We start from the raw sequence: 15539 nt of genomic DNA, 5'->3' as shown, positions 1-15539 counted from the left end.
AGAGATGACAAACAAACAAACAAATTAAGTCAGAGGAGAAGAAGGCAACCGTATAATCGTAAGAAAACTGTGGAGGAAAAAAAAACCTGTGAACCCACAGAGGAAGATGGTCAGCCAGTCGGGCTGGTTGTGGTGGACGATGGCCACGCAGATGGTGTTGAGCGCCACGAGACTGAGCACCATCAGGTAGAAGGTGTCCGTCTTCACCATGCGGCGGATGGAGATGCGCAACATGCGCTCTTTGCGCCGCAGGTAGGCGGCGGGGCCTCGCCGGCCGCTGCGGAAGTTCATCCTGGACCGCGACATGCCTGAGAGGGAAAGAGAGAGAAGTTCAGGAGGAGAGAACTTGAGAGAAGAAAGCTGCTCTAAAGCATCCGTTCCATCCATCCATGATACGTGGGATTTGTATATGTTCTATATTAAATCAGGCACTGATGGCACAGCGCTGCGTATCACATATTTGTATTAACCAAGAACGCTTTGGCTGGTTAAGACGTGCTGAACCAGAGCTGTGAGCTGCGGCACACCAACAAAAAAAGTTACAAAATGTCCAATTGTAGCGTAATGCAGCATATATGGTGGCTAATTATTGCGCTACCTACTGGCATGGAAGAGTATAGCATTACTGCAGGGCAGCCACTATAATATTGCAGGCTCAGACGCTCAACAATGGCAAATTATTTGCGGCAACTAAATACTTTTTTTGGACCCATGAAGTGAAATTGGACATCAGTGGTTGAGCAGCGCTGCTCTAAAGGACGACAATAAAAAAGTGACGTTGTTCCTCACTGGCGGTGGACGTGTCGGTGTACTTCTCATCTCCCGGCGCTCCTCTCCGGGCACCGGTCTTCTTCTTACTCGCTCTCTTCAGCACTAAAAACAGTCCACACAAAAAAAAATCAAGGTTATAAAAATCCTGCAGCATAAAATAATGACGATTCTCGGTACACTTAATGTTATTGTTATTGATTCTGTGGAGAGAACAAAGCATTTAATTTATTCACAACGATTCACAATGAAGAATTTAGCTCGTTGTTTAAAACGTAACGTTGCCGCCGTAAGTGATGCCTTTTTTTTAATCTGTGAGTTACGTATTCATTCAGAAATCACGGGACCGTCGCACAAAGACCCACAAACATGTGCGGCACCATGCTGAGTGACATGAAGGAGTAAAAGGTCGCTCACAGGAGGATTCAGAGGACAATCTTAAAAACATAAATCTTAATGAATGAAGTCAATTAATAAAGAAAGTTCAATGTCATAATGTGTTTCGTCTATAACTTAAATATAAAGTGCCTTTTTTATATTTTTGTATGTGCTGAATGGAAATCAATTTGCAGGATTTCATCCATACATCAATGAAAGTTTTACGTATTATTCTTATTCATATATAATATTCATATCTCTTTCTCAGAAGGACATTTAATGACTGGATTTCACTTTCTTTGTATATGTGAGAGTTGACTACGGCTACCTGCAGCTTGCACAACGACTTACAGTACAGAGGTGACCGGGAATAGATTGGATATGTTTCAAAACACAGATAAAATGTATATATCTATAACGTCTAACGTCTGTGAACTTACCATCTAACGGCGATCTCCCAGAACTTTTATTCTCCTCCGCCAGCATCACCTCCTCTGTAATGCAATAAAATCGGACAATATACCCAGTATTTGTTTTCATTAAGCCACAATTCAGATCACCAGACGTGGAAATAAACATTGCAGGATTGTATTCTGTCGGATGTCTGCAAACATTTACGGGCGCTGAGGCCAAAGTGATGCGAGCGCTGCTTTGAGAGGCCGGCGTGACCTTCTTTAGAGCAGGAGCTCTTATTCTCTCTTACATTCTCGCAAATTCTCTCCCTTTCCTCTCTTCCCACACTCACCCACATGCGCACACACATAAATATGCACCGCAGCTCTCACACGCATGTGAACGCACGCACCGATGCGTGTGCGCACAAATTTAAGTCAGTGAGTCAGTATCACCTTTTTTTCACCCTCTACTTGCGTGGGAGACGAGCAATGTAGATTTGCTGTTACACCACTGTGTGTGTGTTGATTGTGTGTGTGTTTGTGTGTGTGTGTGTGTGCAATTTAACAGAGCTACTGTACTGTAGATCCAAAAAATGTGTGTGTGTAAAGCGGAGAGACCGCTTTATAAGATCAGCTGCAAAGGAGACTGACCATGTAGCTGCTTAATTATTGTATTGTACATTACATACATGTTTTATCTTCTAAATTCATCTTTTTTTGCACCTTCCACGTGCGCTTTTTGTACGGCGACGAGCCGGTCCCACAATCTGCAGCTCTTCACAGCTCCAAAAACGCTGGCTTAAATGACCAAATAGGCGTTATGTGGACAAACTAAACACATATTCTTATCCTAATGGGTATTTCCTCGCCTGAAAAACCTTAAGCCTGACCCCTAATATTGTCTGAGTTGTGTTTAGAGGTTGTACATAGGGATTATACATTAGTGTCGCCTTGATTTCTATGTTTAAATTGATTTGGGGGGAATTTATACCATGCTTTTTCCTCGATTTGTTACTTGTGACCTGATATAAAAGCTTCTACCCTCAGGCTCAAAGAGCTTAAAAGCAGTCTTTTAGTAGTGAAAGGATGATGAAGATAAAACAGAAGTATTACGCAATGCGGAAGAGGCCTATATCATGCAGAGAAAGAGGAGAATACCTCCACGTAACCAGACGAGTGTGTGTCTGCGGTCCAGTACCTGCCCTGTCTATCCAGGCTCGGTAGCCGTTCAGTTCTCTCTCCGTCTGCTGCTGGCGGCGTAGCTTCATGAAGGCCCGCCTGTTCTCCACCCTCTCCCTCTCTTTGGCGAATTCTCTGAAGAGGGGACGCGTCACAAACAAACACAATGCATGACACAGACGGAAACACCGGGGTTACAGACGTTGAAAGTGAGTCCGCCCCCCGCCCCGCTCACCCCGACAGGACTCCCAACACCAGGTTCAGCACGAAGAACGAGCCGATGATGATGAGCGGGATGAAGTACATCCAGTTCCATGTAATACCCAAGGCATCGTTGGTCTGAAACACCAGAAGGTCCAACGTTATCACACGGCAACCGTTTTTGTTTTTTTTTGGGGGGAGGGCTCCGCGGCGTCATTTTTGCTTCGGCGGAACGAAAAGGCTCACGTTGTAGAGGACGGCCGTCCAGCCCTCCATGGTGATGCACTGGAAGACGGTGAGCACGGCGAACAGGATGTTGTCGAACTGCGTGATGCCGTCGTTGGGCCCGATCCAGGTGTCGTTGCAGTCGTAACTCTCTGGACACTTCCTCACGCCGCAGGCGAACGCCAACTCCGACGAGTCCACGGTCTCATTGCCTGGAGAGGGGGAAAAAGCAGCAAACGGTTCCTGTTGATTGTCTAATATGTAATGTCTGAATCTGATTGAGCTGTCATGAGGCGCATGTCTTGCTTTTTTTCCACATTCATCATATAGCAAACTTCAGCTTTAGTACAGAACAAACAAACAAGATATGAACTGTTGGTGGAGTGAAAAACTTAACTTGCTTGTGCTTTTACTGAACAACTCAAGAAGCACTTAATTGCACGTGTTTTGCTTGATGTTACTTAAATGTTCGAAGCCTCACTGTGCAGATTGGTTTGACACTGAAAGGTTTATATTAGAAGTCCTCGGTCCGGTACGCAACCTTCCAAAGTGTGATGTGAAGACGTTCAACTGTCTTGCGACTAGTAGACCTTTGAACAATATGTGCATCTATTCTCATGAGGTAGAAGCAGCAGGTAGAAATATCTTTGTCCGTGTTTAGGGGACCATCAAAGAATCAAAGGATGGATGTAAATCCTTTTTTGTTGTCCTAAATACTGTTTATGCATGTATTATAACTGAATGCATGCTTGAGTGGTGTTGGGTGCTGACAGTAAATGCTGTGGTGTCGCGCGTGATTACAGAGTAGTTGTTGACTAATTAAGCAGTAGCTAAATTAGCCAGCAACAAATCTATTAATACCGCTGAGCTGGCTGCTACTGTATTTCCTGAACGCCTCAAACAAACATGTTCACGCCCTCGGAGGAACAAACCTGCTAGGTAAACCTGCCAAAGTTCATTTCAAAGTAATCCAAAAACAAAGCTTGACAATATTCTTCCGAAGGCTTTGTGTGTTGTGATAGAAGCATGCGGCACCTCAGAGCAGGAGGTGGCACCAGATGGCGAGGCGGTCAAGCCAAAAATAATTCATTCCACAATGAAACTGTTGGACATCATCATGTTGATCCGAGCATTAAACATAAAAGGTGAAGATTTTCAGTCTGAAGACACACTTTTATTCTAACTTTGAGAGACTGAAATGTGGTGTTATTTAATAAATTATATTAAAACACGTTTAAAGGCCTAACACCCTTGTACTGTACATTATCGACGATACAGTACTGACTCTCGTACCTTATTGCTTCATTATTTTAGAAGGCATTTTAAGTCCATTGGTTGAACACTCACAATAATTTAGGACAAAACCCAAACGTTTCTTCTCCTGTAAAACATGAAATTAAGATAAAACAAACTTCTAATACTATTTCATGTTCTAGTCAACACTGAGTTGATGAAGTCGCCAAAGGTCAGGCTTCACTGCCTCTATTCCTGATTTGTTTTTAGCGACTTTAATCGCCACTGAGGTCGTCTGACGAGCACGGATCGCTTGTCTCACGGGAGAAACAGACGTACCGAGGATGTCGTCGGACGGCAGGCAGGTTTGGTGAAGCTTCCCGCTGTAGAACTCCAGACCGATGATGGCGAACATGAGGATGGCGAAGAACAAGAGGAGGCCGATCTGGAGCAGCGGGATCATGGCCTTCATGATGGACTTCAGCACAATCTGCAGGCCTTGAAGTATTCACAGAGAAAAAGACACCTGCAGTATTTCTCTGTTGCATTAATGTGTGTGTCGGTAGCCCCCTCCCTTTTGTTAAAAACTATTTTTACGAACATGAGTTTGCGACATCACAGCGACGGCAGTTGTCTTGTTCTCCCATAAATTCAATTTAAGAGATTAAAGAGAACATATCCGGGAGGCTTCAACTCTGCCATTATTTATTCCTTTTCCATTTCACTGCCAGGTAAGATGAACAAAACAGAAAACACTCTTGTTACTATAAACACAGTGATTGTCTGTCAAGGATGGGAAAACTGCAATCCACATGCTTTTCAACATGTTTCTACACGTCTGAGCTGTTTTTCACAGGTTTTTTTTAAAAGAAAGGTGCCAAAGACTTGCTGCCCACAGTAACTTCTGAATGTTGCAAATCCAACGGTGGGTTTAGACTCTGATATTAATGCTGGATTTAAAGGATTTACACTCAACACGGCCTCAAAAGTAACTTTGAAATGCTGCACAAACACAAAGGTGCAGCACCATAGACTCTACATAAGAAGTGGCTGTGGTCACTGTGACGTCGCCTTGGTTGGACGGACGTTTTGAAGCCTTGTGGTCGCCATTTTGTCAGTTGCCATCTTGGCTTTTTGAAACCAGAAGGGACACGAGAGGGTGGGGCGAAGTACAACTGAACTCTCAATGCTTTTTAGGCGACATAAGGGGTTACAATTAACTTCCATGAACTGAAAACACACCGAAGACAAAGACAAAAGCAACCTGTCAATCACAAGGTTGCCACGCCCTAAAGCATACCTTTATGGACTATTGTTCTCTCTATTTTCTTCTCTTTGTAAGCTCATGTTTACAATGTTTCCTGAGGTAGTAAATCAAATGAAAAGTAGTCATTCTCCCATAGACTTGTATTCAATCAGACTTCTTTTTGCCACCAAATGAGTCGCCCCCTGGTGGCAATTAGAGAGAATACAAGTTTAAGACTCTTCTGCATTGGCTTTACTTTCCAGACTTGGAGCCCAAAGCCACCCAGACACAACCCCTGCAGTTTAAATATCGCCGTCATACATATTCTTTTAGACAAACAAAAAAAAAAAGACCCGCAAAGAATAACAACCACTTGTTATTTGCATCGTTACAGCAGTGCGTCTCGACCTCAGAGACGCGCATGAGAGGTCAGCGAGAGACTCACTGGGGATCCCGGAGACGAGTTTGAGAGGCCTCAGCACTCGCACGGCCCTCAGGGTCCGAAGGTCGACCGGGATGTTCATGTGGGCGCCGGCAGTGGCCAGGATCCTGATACACAAACACACACACACACACACACACACACACATCATGTAAACTTGAGCATATATATGTCTAATGGTTGCATTGTCTGGCAGACAGATCATCATCAGTTACATCAATAGCTTTTACTTGTGATGGCCTGAAATGGAAAATGACAATTGGGTTAAAATAGAGAAAATGCTGCAGTACAGCGACATCCATTAGCGGCTCGATCTGCTGCCGAGCCTCTCGTTCCTCTCTTGAAATCCTTGTTGTTTTTTTTGTCTGCTCGACAAACGTAATGACAGAAATAGGTAAAAGACAACACTTGTACTTCAAGGACAAATTTGGAGATGAGTAGGTAAAAAAGGGGACGCAATAAAATGATGTGATGTCTGTGCAGCCGCCGAGCGCTGCAGCACATCTAGTACCAGACTCGTATGGCGAGGGACAAAGAATGCACAGCTACACACCTGGCAGGCATTTCTACTCACATCCACCCACACACACACACTGATGTCCCTCCACCTACACACAAACAATGAGAAACAGTAACAAGGGCACCCGACGGGCACGTACACCACAAATCATGTGAATGTTACTTTATAATAAGCGCACATTGTTTAGCATGAGTCAAGCATTCATCATTCATAAAGCATCGTTCCAACATAAACACTCATTAGCAACTCATTAGTATGCAATTCATAAACACAGTTATACATGTTTCATTCTTGATTGATAAGCTTGGGTTTGTTATACTTTATAAATGATGGATTCCTCTGTTTGTAAATGAAGTATTCAGGACTCATAGGTGATTATAAAGATCATTTGTAAATTGTTAGTGAATGATAAAAGAAATTTGTGATTAATTCAGGTGGTTATTACTCGTTAGTTAAGTATTAGTTAAGTTCTGTGATCTCATCTCAAGTGAGGACTATTAATGCCTTACTAAGCATTAATAAATGTAAATTAAATACATTTAGTAGTCACGACTCGTTAGTTGTTGGCAAATAAAAAGCTGGTTTTGTTACTTTCCGTTAGAGGGAGATCATTTTTATAACTAACCGTACAAAAGTGCTGCTACATCCCTGCAAAACTGAATTATTTTGAATTGTGTCCATGTGGATGACAACCGAGCCGGTGAGGTGACCCATGACCACTAAAGCTTCCAGCGTTGTTGATGGGGTCGATATCCACCGAGTGCTTATTCATACTGGGTTGTGAAAATGATCCTGCAAATCATAATTATTTCCCGATTTATTTTTTGTGCAGATTTCCTTCTTTCTCTTACACATGAACAAATCTATTAACTCATAAAAATCCTTGGGCAATGTTGGGAAGTGTGGGGGAGGGTATGCGTGTGTGTGTGTGTGTGTGTGTGTGTGTGTGCGCAGGGGGTTGAAAGCACATGGCAGGAACTCAAGAGTAAGCCCACGCAGAAGCTCTCCTGAAAGCGGTGGAAAGAGCGAGAGGGAGAGGCCGAATGAGTGAGTGAATGAGCGAGGTCTCGTTCACACGACAGCGAATAAACCCGAGGACGCCGTTCAGAGCGCCGACAGCTCACCGTCAGTACCGGCGTGGACCACCGCCGCCTTTTGTTGATAATCTAAGGTTTAATCGCGTTATAAGCTTCGCATCGTACCACTTTTAATCCACGTCAAAATGGCCACTGTCTTCACATGGGAGCTGGTAACGTTGGAAGGAGTTGTATCAGATCTTTAAGGGAAAGTCAAAAGGCCCCAAATATGTTTATTCGGTCTGACTCTCTGCAGGAAAACTTCTCAAAGAATGTGACCAAAGAGCCACAGATATTAAAAGGGTACGGCATCGATTTCTGTTGCACATCAAGATAGTTTAGAGACCAGCTTGCAAAACTCTATATTTTCTCCTCGATGCGACCGGAAAAGCGTCTTTTCTTCAACCCTTTGCTACCTGGTGAATGCCGTTGACTCTCAATCTCCACACCTTCACATTCGAGACTAAAAGACTTGTAAATCGGCAGCCTCCTCCAGGCTAAAGTCAAGAGGATATATAATGTAATATCACGTCATCAGGGTTTATTTTCAGCCAGCGTTGCTCTAAGGATGTCAGTTTGTCGCTCAGTTGGTCTTTCACTACATCAAAGTTGAAATTGGAGTACATTTATTTACGCTTTTAATGTCAGTCTACATCCATTTTACTGTACATGCATTACATCTCAGTGTTTCTGTAGTGTCTGAAGTGTTTCTACTATACACACATATATACACACATAGTATGAATCAAATTGATGCCAGTTAATCAACACGACAAACAATAAACACAAATGAAGTCTTTCTATTTGGCTTTCTGTTATTTTCTGCCATTAATGAAGACACCAAACAATCTATTTGACTTCAGTGTGGTTATTAGGAGTAATTGGGTTTTAGTGTGCCCGTTAATGTACTGAGTGCGTGAGCGAGTGAGCGAGTGTGTCAGACCATGAAAGAGATGACACAGTGAGAGACTCTGAGACAGAGCGGGAGCAGGGGAGTGGGAGTCTGTGGAAATAGCCTTCAAATCCAACACGCTGAAGAAACATGGCAGGCAGCAGCTCCTTCAAGGCTGCACTCTGAGCACAACAATTCAGTGGAGGCTTCGTCTAAATTAAAGCAAATATTCTCTCTGTTTGTCTTGTGAATCATCTAGACACACACACACACACACACACACACAACGAGGCCCCTTTCTTTTGTTTCGTAAATAAATACGAATGCTCAGAAGAAGAAAAAAAATATTCACTGAAACAATCTTGCAAAACAACATTTTTTTCTCATCTTACAGCTTCCGATGTCGAACAGATATCTCTCCAGTTTTACGTCTTTGCGAAAATAAAATACTGTTTCACGAATTAGAAATCTGTGTGAAACTGCTCTGTGTGGGACTCCGCAGGGTTCAATTCCTGGTCCTCTTTTATTTATACTCTACATGCTTCCACTAATACAGTTAAACATATTTTTATCATCATCTTCCACTCAAAGTCATCCATTTCAGCCATCTTTCACTAACACGTCCTCACTCCTAACTCATCGAATAAGAGCTTGTTCAGCCGCCCTACGCCTCAAACTACTGCAACAAAGTCAAAACATTAGTGCTCGTCGTGTTTCAGCGTCAATTAAAATCGGCATTTTAAAAGACTAAGACTGTATTTCCTTCTTTCTGCTTCTTTAGATTGAACATTCACGCAGCATAAATAATAAGTCATTAAATTAATGCAGACGGAAAAATATATCACTTTATCCGAGCTTTCAGTACAGTAAAGAAACAATAAAACACACAGGACGGCTACACACACACACACACACACACACCTACACACACACATGCAAGTGCGCGCGCCACTACAGCTCTCTGTAACAATCCAGCAGCGAGTTGATGTTCGTACTGAGAGGCTAATCTCTTCCTCGTTGGCTTTGAAGCACTGTTACACAGTGTTGTACCAAACTGGCTCTGGAGAGGCTGAATTCATTACGTGCACAGAAAGCAGCCTCTCCCACACACCTCCACCTACACGGAGAAACAGCACCAAAAACTACAGTAATCAGCCGCATCACACTGCTCACTGTGTCAGCACAGCTCTGCATATGGTAATGTGCAGCCGAACCAACATAATGCGTCAACAAATTAACGGCTTTGAATTAAATCTGGGGGAAAAACATCAACCGTGCAGCTAATGGCAATGTTGTTAGTGCTCTGTTGGATTGGGATTACATGAAGGAAAAACAATGTTTATTCACTATCAGTCACAGAAAAATCAGCTGAGTGTGTTTTCTCAAATGGCCTGGGATTTTAAGTTATTGTTTGTCACTTGTGAAAGACACATTAGAGCTAAGGACACAGGAACAAGAGATCTTGAAGCTTTAATCTTACCTCCTGGACTTGTTTTAGAGTCACTGACACAGTGGGAAACACGTTCATTTGCAACTTGACCTCCAGATTAAGTTGCACCAGCTGAGAGCAAAACCCCTTTAAATTGTTGCAAACTACTTGATAGCTTAACGCTCAAGCTGCACCGTTAAAACTTGAGTAATGTTTGAGCCAGTCACTACTTCAGTCATGTGTAGATTGGTGGAAACATCTGTAGCTCCAGCCAATCAAAAGCAATCGAGTAGTTACACATGTAACACCACATATTCAAACTATATTAAACAAAACAATACATTCAAATAAGTGAGAAGTGTCTGTTCATGCTAACGTAACTGACAGTAATTTGGTCAGGAGTTTATTAATTGAGTTATACATATATTATATACAAAATAAACTGAATTGAATTGAATTTTTGAATATAGTTGAACAAGTTTTTTAACAGCGTTTTGATGAAGCGTCAGCTCTGATGCTAACTTTGAACGCACAAACAGCCCAAAGGACCCAAAGAAAAGCCTCTCAGTGTTTCAAATGTTGCATCATGATCTGGTTTGAAGACTGTAATCAGCTTTGTTTATCTCGTGCTCGCATGGTGTATACGCCTCAATAAAGCAACGTTGATTACGTCCCACACACACACAAACACAACACAGAGAAAGTGGGGCCAGGGTGTAATAATCCAGCACCGCTTGTTTTAGGAAAGTACCCACATATCCATGTACTTGCTGTGTGTGCTGTACTGGATGGGAACTTGGAGGCGACAAAGTAAATACGTGCACAACTCACAGACGACGGTCGATGGGCAGGGGACAGCTATCTTTAGCCCCGGTGGCGCTCTGACGGGTTAATCCAGTGATACAAATCCACGTTAAATGCTACAGATGAAAACTGCTTTGACTCACTCCTCTGTGTGTGTGTGTGTGTGTGTGTGTGTGTGTGTGTGTGTGTCTTTGTTCCAGATGGCTAATGAATCATTCCCAACTCCCACCCAGTTGTATTATTCATCCTGTATAAAGAGCAATCATTTTTAAGTGTCGCACCGTGTAAGAGGGACGACAGGGCAACAAGTGAACGTTGATATCCTTCTTTTTTTAGAAAGCCGGGAAGCCGACAGACACCTGGGGATCAATACCGCTCAGGTCTGACGAGGGAGTTGTCAGCAGTAATCAAACAGCACGAGGGCAACAGGTTCACTGGGCAACACTCTACCTTCAGCTTTACAAATGGAGTAACGAGTGCACACACACACACACACACACACACACACAAGTAAATTGGGAGACATTTTATTGCTAATCAAAGCATCCTGCCCACCTGTGCCAATCTGTTTTGCCGCGGGACCTAATTGACCATTTTAGGAATCCGTGAATTAAATTGGTTCGGAGGTAAAGTGTTCTCGTGTGCTCCGTTTTGCTACACACTCCTCACTCAGATTAAGGGTTTTAATTGAGCTCGGCGTCCCGGCGGAGTCGCTTCTACCGATTCATTAATACCAAGTGGAATGAATGCCGCCAGCGCTGGCCCAGTGGCCTCGATTTGATTCCCAACCGGCCTCAAATGACACATGTGTGTTTTCTTTTAAGTCTGACTTACTTGTTCTGTGCCACCAGATTGTGTGTGTGCATGTGTGTGTGTGTGTGTGTGTGACATAGAGAAGAGGAGAGCAGCATATGTGCTACCAGAAAATGTGTCAGAAAGGTGGCAGGAAACCAGGCCGCCAGTTACCAGCAGTGTCTGTAACTGGGCGAGATGATCTGCACGCCGACGGTTTTGTGTATTTTTTTTTTTTCACTTGAAGTTGTCAGTTGAATGTGAAGAACTTCAACAGTTGAGACTGTGGAAAATACTTTAACGTTGCCGTCGGGGTGACGGTTACAGGCGCAACAAAGCACACTTGTGGACGTTTTGGACTTCAGTTCAGCCTTTTATTAATCTGATTTTCCTCAACGGGTCCACAGGGTGTGTGTCCTCCTCCTCCTCCTTCTTCTCTTTTTCCTCCTCCCTGTACACCAATCCCTGCAGCTCCTGCCACACTTCTATCCGGCTGGTGTGACCCCGGGTCACGATGGGACATGAGGCCAGAGTCAGGCGCATGGAGGCCGAGCCGCCACACCCGGCTCGCTGCCTCTTCAGAAAGCTCCCATCACTCTCCTCAACAACTTATCCTACTTCCTTTTTTCATTCCCTCTGACCTCCCATCATGCATTGTCGCCTAACGCGCGACCTCTGGACCACAAACACTTTAATCCACTTTAATTACACTCATCTGGTGCAATATAAAAACATTTCAGTGCTTTTATATACTTTTTAATATTGCAAGTATATTCTTCTTCTTACTGTTTTTCTTACTGTTTATTTATATTGCTTTTTTATTTACTGTGAGCAAAGCTGCTGTAATCCTTTTATTTTCCCACTGCGTGACTAATATCGGGACTTCTTCTAGGTTTACATCCGAGTGTAAATGTTGTATGTTTTGTAAGATTACAGCTGTGATCCATGCAGCGTTTTCACCACCAGACACAGAAGAAGCGGTACGATTACTCTGTAACCTGATTCATCGATCTACAGAAACCTACCGTTTAGATTTCTTTTATTTTTTAAATAAAAGAAAGTTTCGGCGCTTTTAATTTCACAAATGTGATTATTTCCTGTTTTTTGTTGTCTTCTATGATAGTGAACTTCATTATTTGGGGTTTTGGACTGTTTCTTTGACAAAGAAGCATTTTAATTAAATCAACTTGAGCACATGCTTTACTTTCTCTTTCATGTCTCATGTTCAAAATGAATCAATAAAGAAAACGATTGTTATGTAAGACACACGTCCCACCAGTGTGTTTTTAGAGGACTGTAATTGGGTCCACGCCACAGCTCGCTCTGAACTCCATCAAACTGTTACACAACTTGAACCGCTGGCCTTCGAGTGATATCCTACGCTGAATCTCTATTCATAGCAACACTCACATGTTGAAAGCTTGATTCCGGCAGCTTCGGTCATCTGGTTGCAACAGATTCACGGCAGGATTAAAGTATTAAAACAGACAAGCAGCGAGAAACGAACATACGTATACAACCGAGACGTTAAGTTGGCGCAGGTGTGGTTCGTTTCTGTACGTTCTGATGTGTATTTGATAGTTTTTACGTTAAAAAGCCATCATAACTGACACTGCTGTCAAGCTGTAGGAAACTACAAATTCAAGCCTGACATCAAATTATTAAGCCTTTGCATTTCATATGTAGTTTCTAGGGTCGTACTCTCAGGTTTAAATGACAAACTATTCTGAATGCCTGTGAATAAATAAAGAAGATCTATTTCCAGACGTGTTTTCTCCAGCCATGCGTAGCCAGCACTGTAGATCAAAACACAGTTTTATGTCCACAGCTAGTCTAAAGGCTGGTGAGTAACGAGCTGCTGCTTTGAACAAACGGGGCCTTATTTCTTTTGGCTAGCGCCAAACCGAAAGCAAAATGTTTTGAAGCGAACGGATGGCTAATGAGCGAATCGCAAAGCAACCAGCGAGGTTGCAACTGTTCAGAGCAGATCATTAATACGCAAAAAAAACAAAAAAACAAACACGACTCAACACTTTAACCGTGCAAAGATTCAGACGAGATCTGTCACCGACAGAGTGTTTGGGGCCGGCACTAACTGGTCCGCAAACGTGATGCTGATGTGCCTTTTATGTAAGAGGCAGAGAGAGAGACTGAGATGCTGAGAAGGAGAAAGATGTGGGTGTCAGGGTGAAATGAGATGTCAACACACCAAAAGCAATCTTCCCTGCATGCTGAATAATGTACACTTAGCCATGAACAGCATAGAAGCGCTAACAATGCTTAACTCCTGCGCAATTAACTTCCTAAACGCAGCCTCAAAGGGAACAAACGAAGTCTCCCAATATGTTTTTTTTTCTGTTTCTCCCCCCCTCCCTCCTCTTGTTTCCACTCTCCATTTCTTCTCTCTTCCTCTATACACCATCCATCCATTCTTTCAGCGCTTTTGCATAACAGCGCTGCATTCACATTTAATTCACAGGTCCTGGAGGCGAACCGCAGCAGGTTTTAAACACAACTGCCAATCCACTTATCCGCCCACCTATCGCTGACTGCCGAGCCTGACTGTGCCATAAAAGAAGAAGAAGAAGAAGACACATTTCCTTGCATATATGTGTTGTGTCTTTCTGTGGATGCATCTCGTGTTTGTATACATACTGGACACGCTTATAGAGGAAATTCGACAACAACAAATCAACAATGAAGACCTGATTATATCGAGCCAGCCGCTGCTGACCATGTGTCAGACCAGACACGAGGACGGCGCGTGGGGGGGGTGAGGGGGGGATTACGAGCCTTTAAAATGCAGCACGAGCACGCGTGGCGACAACATTGATAAGCGTCGACACGAGCGGCGTCACGTGCACGAATGCACCGACATAACTTGACAATCAGTGTCTCAAAATTGAATCTTTCGGTTCACCAGGCACAGCCTGGTAAAGTAAAAATGAATTCTGTTGGCAAATTAATTGCGGGATCAGTTGCTGAGCATCCATTTAAAACTTTCTTTTCTCTCCGCGCCCTCACGCGATCAGTGGAGTTTGCAATGCATGGTGGAGTTCAACCACATTCAAAATTAAAAGAGAGCAGTTGGAGGCGTCCCTTTAAGCGTACACAAACTTTCAGTTTATATTTAACTTAAAGTTGCATTCTTAAGGAACTATAGATCCTAGTAAGTAGTTTGTTTCTTCTTGTAAACAAATCCCAGGAAAAGATGAATTTACAAGCCTGTGTAGCCAAATCCTGATGAAGCGTATTCCTCTGAAGCCATTGACCTCCATTGTTATCCAAAAGTCCATCAATGGGCCAAACCTTCATTATAATTAACATTTTTATGTTTATTTTGTTTACCAACCTGCTGCTGGAAACACCCACCTGAGCTCCAAATGTGTATTGATCCGTGGCTGAAAATAGTCCCCAACAAATGCGTTATTTATTAACTCTTGTTGGACTAAATGGTAGTGTATTTGTGAATGTGTGTCTTTAGAAAAGAACATGCTAACACATTGTAGCTTTGGTCTTGTGTAAAGTTTGTCCGAGCTTAAAATGCTTAGGTTAAAGTACAGTTTAGAGATAGGTTTACAAGGTTTTCAGGTACATTTATCTTCATTATTTGTCGGATTAATCGCACACAAAAGGCCCATTTTATTCCAGACGACTTGCTTCCTTACAAAGGACATAACCCTTTATTGTGTCGGCTTGTTAGTGGTCAGCTAACAAACAACAGCGTTGCCCAGAGTGGAGCTCAAAATAAAGACTTTAATGACCCGCTCTACCTCCTGAACCACAGTCGCCCCGATGACAACAATAGCTGGCTGGTTGGCAGCGCCATTGTTAGCTAATCCATTTCAAGCGTCCATTGTTCTGTTGTAACAGTAACATTGTCTGCGCTGTTATGTCTCACCATTTATGCTAAATAGGCTGACATGTAGCCATGTTACGCAATCGTACGATACAATATC

The 15539-nt window shown here is 43.0% G+C and overlaps 1 protein-coding gene across 2 annotated transcripts in view; it reads right to left on the bottom strand.

Moving 5' to 3' along the window:
• The window catches only part of cacna1eb (calcium channel, voltage-dependent, R type, alpha 1E subunit b), a 50525-nt gene that overhangs the window by 20685 nt on the left and 14301 nt on the right, over positions 1-15539 (bottom strand). For both annotated transcript variants that reach the window (XM_068604057.1, XM_068604065.1), the window contains 8 exons: positions 6071-6174; positions 4719-4877; positions 3168-3358; positions 2956-3059; positions 2740-2855; positions 1587-1640; positions 790-873; positions 99-308 (listed from right to left, as the gene is read on the bottom strand). In XM_068604057.1, the coding sequence (XP_068460158.1) occupies positions 99-308; positions 790-873; positions 1587-1640; positions 2740-2855; positions 2956-3059; positions 3168-3358; positions 4719-4877; positions 6071-6174 (1022 nt within the window). The remainder of the gene's footprint in view (positions 1-98; positions 309-789; positions 874-1586; positions 1641-2739; positions 2856-2955; positions 3060-3167; positions 3359-4718; positions 4878-6070; positions 6175-15539) is intronic.

This window comes from Clinocottus analis, unplaced genomic scaffold (genome assembly GCF_023055335.1).
Source record: "Clinocottus analis isolate CAN_PGR_092001 unplaced genomic scaffold, fCliAna1.0.p SCAF_11, whole genome shotgun sequence".
Taxonomy (NCBI): domain Eukaryota; kingdom Metazoa; phylum Chordata; class Actinopteri; order Perciformes; family Cottidae; genus Clinocottus; species Clinocottus analis.
The sequence above is the reverse complement of the archived record's forward strand: the minus strand, read 5'-3'. Positions and strand labels throughout refer to the sequence as shown.